The sequence below is a fragment of the Arvicanthis niloticus genome, chromosome 15 (assembly GCF_011762505.2).
Source record: "Arvicanthis niloticus isolate mArvNil1 chromosome 15, mArvNil1.pat.X, whole genome shotgun sequence".
Taxonomy (NCBI): domain Eukaryota; kingdom Metazoa; phylum Chordata; class Mammalia; order Rodentia; family Muridae; genus Arvicanthis; species Arvicanthis niloticus.
Genome location: NC_047672.1, coordinates 14,759,140 through 14,771,375, shown reverse-complemented (window position 1 = coordinate 14,771,375; position 12,236 = coordinate 14,759,140). Strand labels below are relative to the sequence as shown.

Here is a 12,236-nt window from a genome sequence, read left to right as displayed (position 1 = left end):
ACCCAGTATTATCTTTTTGTAGTGAGGCATTTATACGTGAAATTATGATTTATATAGGGTTTATCTCAAAAGAAATAAACATGTGGACTGGGAAGATAGATCAGTTAGTAAAGTCCTTGCTGTGCAAGGATGAGGTTCTGAGTTCAGTCTCCAGAACTAATGTAAAAAAGCCAAGAGTTTGGTGCATACCTGAAATTCTAATACTGGGGAGGTGGAGACAGGTGGATCCTTGGGGCTCACTAGCCAGCCAGGCTAGGTTAATCTGGGAGTTTCAGCATAAGGAGAGAGACCCTGTTTCAAAACACAAGGTAGTGATGATGACTCTTGTGGTTTGAATGAGAAAGTCCCTCATAGGCTTATATGTTTGGATTCTTTCTCCCTAGTTGGAGGAACTGTTTGGGAAGGACTAGGAGGTATGGTCTTATTGGAGGATGTGTGTCACTGGGGGCAGGCTTTGAGGTTTCAAAAGACTTCCACCATTCCCAGTGTCTTTTCCTTTATCTTTTGTTTATGTATGGAGATCTGAGTATACAGCTACTGCTTTAGCGACATACTGTCTACTACCATGCTTACTGCCATGATGGTTACAGACTCTAACCCCGTGGAATCATGAACTCCAAATTAAACACTTGGTTTTATAAGTTGCCTTGGTCATGGAATTTTACCGCAGCAATAGAAAGATAGTGAATATAATTTCCAAGAAAGGGTAACTGAGGTTGTTCTCTCTGCATACACATATGCGTGCATGTGTGCATGCGTACACACACACACACATGCTTGTGTACCTGTATTTCTCCCCACCAAATAGTAGTAAATATGGAATTGGATTTGTGTGTAGAAAAAGAACAATCATTGATTGATAGTTGTTAGGATGGGTGATGAAATAGATGAGTCAAAATACCTTACAAAGGTATATTTAGTAGTATCTTAGTTAGCTTTCTATTGCTGTGATAAAACACCATGACAGAAAGAAACTTGGGGTGGAAAAGGTTTATTTTGTTACACTTCCATATTAGAATCCATCATCATAAGTCAAGACAGGAACCTGAAGGCAGGAACTGAAGCAGAAGCCATGGAGGAGTGCTGCTTACTAGCTTTCTCCTCATGGCTTGCTCAGTTTGTTTTCTTAGGCCCACCTGCACCATTGATACCACTCAGTGTGGCCTGGGCCCTCCCACATCAATTATTAATCAAGAAAATGCCCAACAGACTTGCCTATAGGCCAGTTTTTGGGAGATATTTTATCAATTGAGAGTCCCTCTTTTCAGATTGCCAGAGTGGGGGCAGCCCTGGTGTGGTGTGGAATCTTCTTTCTTCTTCTTGGTTCTTTTTGAGGCAGTGGAGGGGGAAGAGTGTCAGTGGGGCATAGGGGGTAAGACTTGGTCTTAAGAGATCGCATAAGACTTTGGTCTTACGAGATATTTAGGGTTGCTGTATAATAAAAGTTTACTTATCTATGTTACTATTCTACTGTAGCTGACCTGACTTCTGTGATCCTGAAGCCAGAAACTGCAGTTTCTGGCACTAGCACCTCATCCCCAAAACAGCAAAGGATTAAGTAAATAGCCTTTGTACTATCTCAGCAGGAACTGCTGGGCTCTTAACTTATGCCTGCTAGTCTGAGGTTGCAGGAAAAAATAACACTTAGAGAAGTTATTATAGAGTTTATCACTAAGTGTAAAAAGTTTCCTATAAAAGGTATCTAAGGGGAAAAGTGGAAAGGTCCTAAGTGGGGAAAAGGAAAAAATTCTACTAAGGGAAAAGTTCTAAAAATTCTAGGCAGGGGAAAAGGAAAGGAAGGGACGAATGACTATGGCGACAACCCTCTTTGTCTTTTCTTCAGTACGTATACATCTTTCAGAATACATGATCACATGTTACAAGGTTCATCACAGGTTCACATCAAAAGTCAAATCATAAATTGAAATAGAAGTTTACGACAGCGAATGTTTGCATATCCATTAGGAGTAATTATCTGACTAAACATCCATCACCTGTCTAGCTTCCCAGGTTCACTGAAGGTTTAAAACTATAACTAAGAAATTAGTGAAGTTTTACATAGATAACCCCAGGCAATATTTTATCTTCTATCCCAGCACCTGTAATAAATCATGAGTTCCCTATTAGTGACCTTTGGTTAATTGTTTTACAACCTCTTGGAATGTGCTCTGAGTTGGAGAAAGTCTGGTTACTGTCTTAAGAACAATTAATTGGTGACACTTGGGAGACTGTCAGAGTTCTCATTGCAGTTTTGACTATCAGAAAAGGACCTAATAGCAGTCCCGTCATAAAAGAGCTTAAATAATCATTGATATAAATCTAGGAATTCTTTTAGGATCATCGATAAGACTTAAGTCATCTATTTGTCTATATAGCATCACTACAAGACAGTACATCTTCGTGGATCTGCAGAGATCTGCTCCAAAGAGGTGTGCTATTGCTTAGTGGTAGTTATATTTGTTTAATAATAATAATAATAATAATAATAGGAAAAGCATATTAATAGCAGAAATCTTTCCTAAAATAAGTCCCTTGCAGCCTTGCTGAATAAGGGCTCACTTGTTGCAGATTATATAATAATCCAAGGCAAGCCATTTCTGGATGATCACCTGCTAATTACTAGCTTGTCCCATTATGGCTCCTGACACCAGATGACTCTATTTTGTACCAAGTTGATATAGAACTAACCAGAAGAAATAGTTTCTTAAAATTTATCTTATATTTCAGGAACAGAAAGTAAGTGTTAGAATGGAAGGAAACTCACTGGATTTATTTTCTTGGTATTTAAGTTTTGAGAATAGGTAAATCCAACATAGTACAGATTACTAAGTTTCAGAACATTTTTTTTGAAAAATAGATTAATTCACTTTATTTCAAGTGAGTGTCTGCCTGCATGCATGTATGTACACAATGTGTGTGTCCAGTCCTGCAGAAGTCAGAAGAGGACATTAGATTTTCTGGAATTGTAGTTATTTATGGTGTGAACCACCATGTGGGTTGCAAGAACAGAACCCAGGTCCCTTGTAAGAACAGTAAGTGCGTTTAACCACTGAGCCAGCTCTCTAGCTCCTCTAATATTTTCTTGGAAAGCAAGGAAGTGTACAGTGCTTATTTATGGTATGCCTGCCAACTAATTATCACTGTAGGTGCTTCAGAAGCCATTTAGTTATATGTGTAAGTACTTTTATTTTACTAAAGAGCTTTTATCCTGCATGAGAAGTATGCTTTCTTGTGAGCTCTTCTCTGTTCACCATAATCTAAGGGTAGCCAGTCTTTGGACATTGTGGTATGATACTGTAATTTACAAAGTGTTGGGTTTCATTCCTGGTTATTCCTACATACTATTCCTACATACATGCAGCCAGTGGGCCATGGGTGTGCTATTTGTGGAAGTGGTCCAGAGCAGACTCTCCAGGATCAGTACTTAATGCTAATTAAACCTCCCTAGTGCCAAGGCGCTTCTAATACCTCATGCTGTGGTGACTCCCAGTCATACAATTATTTCATTGCTACTTCATAGCTACAATTTTGCTGCTGTTATGAATCATACATACAAACATCTGATATGCAGCTTCTGTAGGTTGAGAACCACTGATTTAGATACCTTTGAAGCCTGTTCACTTTGTGTTCTTTTGCAGCTTTCTGTTCAAAATCAAGAGTTTGAGACAAATGAAGATGGAATTCCAAAAGTAGATCAGTTTCATTTGGTAGGTTTCCTTTGGCTATTTACTCATTTGGAATATGTAGTAATATGAATGTACAAGTCTTTGAAAATGTTTTCTAATTTCTATAAAAATTCAAACTTGCATTAGAAATAAAGAAGTATAGAAGAAAATAGAAGTACCCTACTTATGCCACTGCCAGATAATTAACAAATTGTCTATGCAATAAGGAAATACAGTATTTACTATATGTTCGAGGTTATTTTGTTTTGAAATGAATGTTTTATATTTTGTGTCTAAGATGTAGATCTTTTCTTTGAAATTCATGTATGTCATTGATAGAGCTTTGTCATCCATATGTTTTCAGACAACTTATACTGAACACTTGTCTGGGATTAGGAATTGAACTAGCTACTAGGGTATTAGGGTACTAATACTAGTGGTTGCTAGGTACAAGGATTGAAACATTGGAAATGAAATTAATAATGTAATCTTGCCCAAGCTCTTTTTCTTAACTACAATTTTTTTGTATATGTGTCCTTCTAGTTCACTCTTTGCTGTCTTGTACTGTAGATCTGAATGGGAAAAGTCACCAGTAGCCACTCCATAATTTGAATGTTCTTCTGTCTTGAAATTTCCCCTGCCAAATATGTTAAAGTGTTACTTCTTTATCCAGGTTCTCCTCACACTCAGGGTCTCAGGGTATGGGAAGAAAGCACAAGTTTTGATTTTTGTTTTTTTGTTTCTTTGTTTTTTTTTTTTTTTTTTTTTTTTTTTTCCTGGAATATCACATGGATCGCATCTAGTCCAGTTAACAGTAAGAATCCTATTCCCCTCTGAAACCTCGTGGAATAGACTGCCGCTGTCTGATGTTCTTTGGCATTCTTACCTTCTTAACTCCCACTAGAAGCACAGTGTGCTCTGCTTTTGACATTCCAGGGGATTTTATCACCAACTTGTAAACTCCTGCACAGTCCTCCTGTACAGTTCCAGAGACCCAAGAACGACAGGGTCAGGTCACTGACTCCTCCTCTCAGGATGGAATTTCTCTGTTAGTTACTTTTTTCATTGCTGTGATCAAATACTTGTCAAGAAGCAATTTAAGGAAGGAAAGATTCATGAGGTATTTTTTCTGTTGGAGTCTTTTTTATCATGGTTTATTCATAGTTTGACATTTTAATTTTCTTAAAATTTTAATGCATCTTAAAGTTTAGTGTTATACAACACACCTTTCTGTAAAGCATTAAATAATTTTAAAGCAGTAAAAAGATAACCAACTTTACAGTTTATCCACCTTGCGTGTGTAACTTAGTATTTTTTAGTATAGTCATATGTGTCCAACCAACACCAAAAACTCATTACATTGTATCTGCCATCTCTCAGGATCTTTAATTTTTTTTTATCTTAATTCTAATTAACAATTAATATGTTTTCTGTTCTGTGTAATTTGCTATTGTGGGCATTCATATGAATGGAATCATAATGAGTAGAGTATACTTTGCTTTCACTTAGCATGCTTCAAGCTTCATACAAATTCTAGTATTACTGTTTCATCCCTTTTGTGGCTAAGTAATATTCCAGTGATAGATTTACCATAATTTATTGGTACCTATTTATGGACATTTTGGTATACAAACATTTATATACAGACATTTGAGCAGATATGTTTCATTTCTTTTGGGTATATACCTAGTGGTAGAATTAATGGGCCTTGTGGCAACTGTTTATTTAGTACTTTGAAGACCCATTAGATTCCAAGACATTATCTTATATTTGTAGCAGCATATGTTTGAGCTTCAGTCCTTCTGCATTAACACTGGCTGTGAGACTTTTTTTATTCTAGCTATCATAATGGGAGTACTGTCTCACTCACAGTCCTCATTTAAATTTGTTATGTCTTCCTCAGAGAAATGCCTGTGCAGACTCTTCCTATTTTTTACAGTTTAAAAATTGTGTTGCCCTTTGATTTTTGAATTTTAAGGCTGCTTTTGTATTCTAGAAGCAAATACCATATTGGGCATGTGGCTTGCAAATGGTTTACTTCATTCTATGAGCAGTATTCTCATTTTTTGATAGTGTCATTTGGAGCAAAAGTATAATTTTTAATTGTCCATTGTTGGTTGTACTTATGGGATTATTTTCAAGAGTTCTTTATTAAATCTAAAATTTGAAAAATTTACCTTTATTTTCTTCTTACACTTGTATAATTTAAGCTTTTATATTTAGATCTTTGGTCTATTTTGAATTAAATTGTTGTATATTTTAAGAGGTAATATTCCAGCCTCAGTCTTTTGCATGTGGCTATCTGTCCCGGCACTATTTGTGGAAAAGACCATTTTGTAATCATTAGAGCGTCATGCCACTCTTGTGAGAATCAGTAGCTGATAGCTGTGTGGGTTTCTTTCTAGACTCTGAATTTTATTCTTCTGTCTTACAGATGTTCCTCTATTATGGTAGGATTATGGCCTTACATTTTAACTTTAAAATGCATATGGTCCACATTACCTGCAGAATTAACGTCTTAGCACACAGTACACTGCAGAACATTGCTTGACTGTCTTGGTGATCATGTGCTGATTTAGAGTGCAGATCACTGAGTATGCCCAGCATCAATGAGAGTACTATACTATGTATTTCTAATATGGGAAGTATCAAAAATTTAAACTTTGAAGTATAGTCTTAGTAAAATGCTTTTGGTTTTTCATCATTGTAAAGTAAAAATGTAAGTCCAAGCATCAGAAATCAAGGACAGATTGTGTCTGTCCTTTGCCAGTATCATGTTGTCTTGATATCACTGTTAATAGATATTAGGAATTGGGGTATATGAGTTGTTGCATGTTGTTCTTTTAAATATAGTCAGAATTATTATTCTGATCTAAAAAATTTTCAGAGGTAGTTTATCTACAAAAAAGCCGGTTAATCTAATAAGGGTTGTTTCACTATGGTTCCTTATTAGTGTTGTTTGCTGAGCCACAAAACATTGATGATTTCCCCATTTATTATAGAAATTTGATTTCTTTCAACTATATCTTGTGGCTCAAAGTATATGCTTCTGAAACTCTTTTAATTATTCTTTGTTTTAATTTATTTATTTTATGTATGTGAGTACACTGTAGCTGTTTTCAGACACACCAGAAGAGGGCCTCATATTCCCATTATAGAACATTGTGAGGCATGATGTGGTTGCTGGGAATTGACTCAGGACCTCTGGAGGAGCAGTCAGTGCTCTTAATTTCTGAGCCATTTCTCCAGTTCCCTGTTTAATTTTCTTAGTTATTAGTTCTAATAACTTTTAAGTGGGCTTCTTAATGCTTTAACATCTGTATCATTTGCAAATAGTGATTTTTTTACATCTTCCCCTTTTAATTTTTTTTGTTTTATTTTTGTTTATTTCCCATGCCTAAGTGGTCTCAGTCTCCCATACAATGTTGGGTAGTAGTGGTGTGAAATTTTCATGTGAAACTCTGACCACTATCCCATAAAAGGGGGAAAATTTTGTTCATATTTCACTCATTTTATTGTAGCTATAATTCTCTTTGCTTTTGCGTCTCCCTTGGTATGTAAATTCTGTTTTCTTATTACTCGAGATACCTCTTTCCGTTGAAATGTAGATAAACTTGGAAAGAATCTAAAAATCTAGATAGAAACTGATGTTAGCCTTTGTTAGTAACTAAAAGGGTTTGTTTTTGTTTTTAAATCGGATTCTCTGTCATTACAGATTGGTTCTTTTTGCCATTAGTTTTGATTTTGACTTTTTTTTATATCTATCTATCTATCTATCTATCTATCTATCTATCTATCTATCTATCTGAGACAGGGTTTCTCTGTGTAGCCTTGACTTTGATTCTTTATTAAATGTTTCTTTTTCCTTGCAGGATAATAATGTCAAGTCCCTCCTCTGTAGCTTGATATATTTTAGAAGTTCAATGACTGCTGAACAAGTTTTGAATGCTGAATGTTTCTTGCTTCCAAAGGAGAAATCAATTCCAAACGCAGAAAAAGAGATTGAATATACTCAGCATAACAAAGAAGATGAATCGAAGATGGAGAGTTTAGATAGATATAGTGAAAAGGCAAGAAATGATGAAGCCAACCCTTTACTGACAAACTAGTCCTTTATTGTTTCTGTGTATATCCCTTTTAAAAACTTTGTTCTGTTTGCTTAGTAGACAAAAATGTGTGTAAATGTTCTGAAACTTGTTGGATTGTATCTTTAGATTTGGGTTGTAAGCAATAAAAGACATGTTTTGGTTACGTCTGAAAAATCATTCATATTCTTTGCAAGTTTGCCTAACTTGGCATTATTATGGAAGGAGTTTCTATTTAGACTTACTGGAATTAAGTCATTATAGTGTTAGTGCAAGTTCTATATTTGATGTATGCTAGTTAGTTGTAGTAAAGGCTGATATTTTTAGTAGCAAAGGATAATTGGCATCTGTTTTTAATCCAGTTCTAGCAACATAAAAATAAGTGAAGACATGTTCCTTGAACTTATAGGGCTAACAATTTTAGAAATTTTCAGTGTTTAAAGAGATCTATGAATTAATGAGTGCAGTGGTCCCATTATTTCCAGAAGACAGCTGTTTAGCTTTTGTCTTTCTTGACGGCTAATTTTTACAGCCATTAATACCGCCCCCCCCCATTTTCCCTGAATCTTGGAGAGGGTATAATACATATGTTCCATTTATGACAGTATTCCACAGACATTGACTGTCTGTAGTCTCCTGCCTTCTACAAGATATCCAAATTAATCATACAAATCTAAAGATTTGATGGTAAGTTCCACATAAGAATTAGAGTTTATAACATTTATCTTTGTGTATTTGGTTACTTTGCTTAGCATACTGTTTTTCAGTTCTATCAATTTACCTTCAAATTGCACAATTTCATGTTACTTTACATGAATATAGGTACCAAGTTTTCATTATCCATTCATCAGTTAATAGAGACCTGAGCAGCAATGAACATAAAAGATCATTTACTTCTGTAATACGATGTAGAATCCATTGGGTATATGATAGCTGGATCATACAGTAGATTCATCTTTATTATTTTAAAAAACTGTTCTAGTGATTTGCATAGTGGCTTTATCAATTTGCAGTACCACCAAAAGTGCATGACATTTCCCGTTAACCCAAATTCTTGTCAGCACATGTTATCATGTTAATCTTGACCATTCTGAGATAAAATGAAGTCTCAAAAAGTAATTTTAATTTGATTTCTCTCATAGCTAAGAATGGTGAACACTTTAAAAAATATTTTTTAGCTATTTATGTCTTTTTTTGAGAAATTTCTGTTAAAATCTATATCTCAATTTTAAATTGTGTCCTTAGTGTTTAGGGTTTTTTTTTTTTTTTTTTTTGAGTTATTTTTATATTCTCCACACTAACCCTATGTCAGATGTGTAGCTGGCTGTGATTTTTCCTATTCTCTAGGAGGTTTCTTTAGCTGATTAAGATTTTTTTTAATAGTACAGAAGCTTTTTAATGTTATGAAGTTCCATGTGCTGAATATTGGCCCCATTTCCTGGGCACCAGGATCTTGTTTAGAAAATCTACACCTGGACTATATGTCCATTGTCAGTATTTTTAGGCTTTTTAGGTATGTATTTATCATGGCCAACAACTGACTTGTAATCCTTTTATGTTGTGAGGACTTTATTTGGTTTTAGTATCACAGTACTGACTTTGTCAAAAAGAGTTTGGAAGTTTTCTTCCCTTTTATATTTCATTTTGAAATCCGCTCGAATTCTGTGCTGAATCCATTTTTTCTTGGGTATTTTTGGGAGATTTGCTTTTATCCTGAATTGCTTTTATCTTGTTTGTTACAAATATGTTTCAGTTATTTACTTCATCTTGATTTAACTTCAGTAGGTCATATTCATCTAGAAATTAATTCATTTCTCTAAGATTTTCTAATTTAATGGACTATAAGTTTTTGAAAAAACAAAATATAAGCAAAAACTATCATATCAAAGTGGGAACAACAGCCTAACAGTAGGAAAAGAGTCTCCAAAGCAAGAATCAGAGATCATTTGTTTCATAGTCAGGAGGTCCGTAAAAATACTAAGCTAATAGCTACATTATATACAGAGAGGACCTGGTGCAGACTCCTGTAGGCCCTATGCTTGCTGCTTCAGCCTCTGTGAACTCATATCCACCTTAGGTAGATATTCAGAGGGCCTTCTTCTTGTGTCTTTGTCCTCTCAGACTTTTTAAAGTTATTCATTATTTAATGTATATGAATACACTGCAACTGTCTTCAGACACACCAGAAGAGGGTATTGGATCCCATTACAGATGGTTGTGAGCCACCATCCCAGTAGTTGCTGTGAATTGAACTCAGAGCTTCAGGAAGAGCAATCAGTGATCTTAAGTGCTGAGCCATATCTCCATTCCCCTCTCCCTAAGACTTACATTCTCTCTCCCACTTCTTCCATGGGATTCAGTGAGTTCTGAGGGGATAGATTTGATGGAGACCTCCAGTTTATACTCTCCACATAATGTCTTTTTGTTAGTCTCTGCATCTGGTCTCATCTGCTGCTGGGGAAAGTCTCTCTGGTGATAACTGGATAAGGCACTGATACATGAGTATAGCAGAATATTATTAGGAATTATTTTATTGATTAAAAAAAAAGACCAGCAGTGTTTGCTTTTACCTTTAGTCTTTGAGCTAGTTATTGGTTCTTGGTCACCCAAACAGTGTTGGGTATGGGTTCTGTCTCATGCAGTGGACCTTAAGTCAAATCAGACATTGATTGGCTACTCCTCAAAGTTCTGTGCAATATGAACCAACATATCTTTCAGACAGGGCAGATTGTAGGTCAAAGGTTTTATGGCTGGGTTGGTGTTTATGTTTCTCTTTTGGTAGCCTGCAGAGTACCTTTCCATGTTAAAGACACTAGAACACGGGGATGAAGGATCCATATAGGCTCTGCTCGACCTCTCGTGTTAGATGAGTTTTGTGGGTATTGTCTTCAGCATTGGGAAGTTGCTGTCAATTTTCAACATTTTGTCTTAGCAACAGCCTAGACTGTTTGGGAATCTCTATGGGACCTCCTTGGCCAACAACGCAATTGAATGCAGCCATGTCCTACCCCTGGACACCTTACCTGACTATGAGAGATGGGCAGGTAAGACTCAGCATTTCCCCCATTACTAGGAGTCTTCATGAGGATCACCTTCATAGATTCCAGGAAGATCCCACTGCACTAGTTTTACATACCACCTCCAAGTGCTCCCCAATTCTAGCTGTGTTTCCCCAATTCTCTCCCTCTACCCCATTTCCCCCCCCTCCCATCTGATCCTTCATTCCCATCCACACTAATCCACCTCCAGTCTCCCTGTAAAATCTATTTCCTCCTCGGGAGATCCCTGCATCCCCCAAACTGCTCCTCTTTACCTAACCTCTCTGGTTTTATGAACTGTAGCTTTGGTTATTTACTTAATGGCTAGTATCTCTATATTATTGTAGAAAATAGTCCCAGTGTGAGGTTTCTAACCCACCTTTAATCTCTTAGTTTCCTGGATAAAAAAAATGCATATGACCTTTATATTTACAATAAGCCTTAATTAGCATTAAAACTCATCAGATATCTACCCTCTATGCTGTTAAAATCTTTTTTTTTAAAAAAATTGATAACCCCAAGTTACTACTATTTCATCTGGGCTGCTCTTAACTTCAGTTGGCCAGGTCCATGCTTTCTTGACTCCTAACCCATGATGTTTTCCTCTCCCTCCTTCACCTTCACCTTCCTGACCTCCTCATTCTCCTCTGACCCCAAGCCTAGGAACCCTAAACCCTGGCTATGTCTCTTCTGAACAGCTATCAGCTATTAGCATCTTTATTTACCAATCAGAAATAACTTTGGGGCAAGGTCACATAGTGTCACTCGGATCTACATGCAGACTGTTATCTCTGGGGCAACCAAGTCTTGGGGGCCATACATAGCAGAAGACCAACATTCAACACTTTATAGGTGATTACCATATTTTCTTTCTGGGTCTGGGTTAACCTCACTCAGGATGATTTTTTTTCCTAGTTCTATCCATTTGCCTGCAGATTTCATGATAATTTTTTCATGGCTGAATAGTATTTCATTTTATAAATATGCCACAATTTCTTCACCTGTTCTTCTGTTGAGGAACATTTAGGTTGTTTCCAGTTCCTGGCTATTATGAATAAAGCAGTTTTGAGCAAGTACCTTGTGGTAGGATGGAGCATCCTTTTGGTATATGCCCAAGAGTGGTATAGCTGGGTCTTGAGGTACATTGGCCAATACACAACTTTTTGAGGAACTGCCATATTGATCTCCGTAGTGGTTGTACAAGTTTCCCCTTCCATCAGTAATGATTGAGGGTTCCCTTTGCTCTCACCAACATGCGCTGTCACTTCTGTTATTGATCTTAGCCATTCTGAAAGGTATAAAATAGAATATCAAAGTAGTTTTGAATTGCTTTTCCCTGATGGCTAATGATGTTGAACATTTCTTGAAGTGTTTCTCAGCCATTTGAGATTTCTCTGTTGAGAATTCTCTGCTTAAATCTGCACCCCATTTTAAAATTGGATTTAAAA

General features: G+C 36.2%; 1 protein-coding gene across 3 annotated transcripts in view; it reads left to right on the top strand.

The window, feature by feature from the left end:
• The window catches only part of Stk31 (serine/threonine kinase 31), a 72,406-nt gene extending 64,484 nt beyond the window's left edge, over positions 1–7,922 (top strand). For all 3 annotated transcript variants that reach the window (XM_034519286.2, XM_034519285.2, XM_076913188.1), the window contains exons 23-24: positions 3,639–3,707; positions 7,538–7,922. In XM_034519286.2, coding sequence (XP_034375177.2) covers positions 3,639–3,707; positions 7,538–7,774 — 306 coding nt within the window. In that variant the 3' untranslated portion in view covers positions 7,775–7,922. The remainder of the gene's footprint in view (positions 1–3,638; positions 3,708–7,537) is intronic.
• Positions 7,923–12,236: the final 4,314 nt, after the last annotated feature.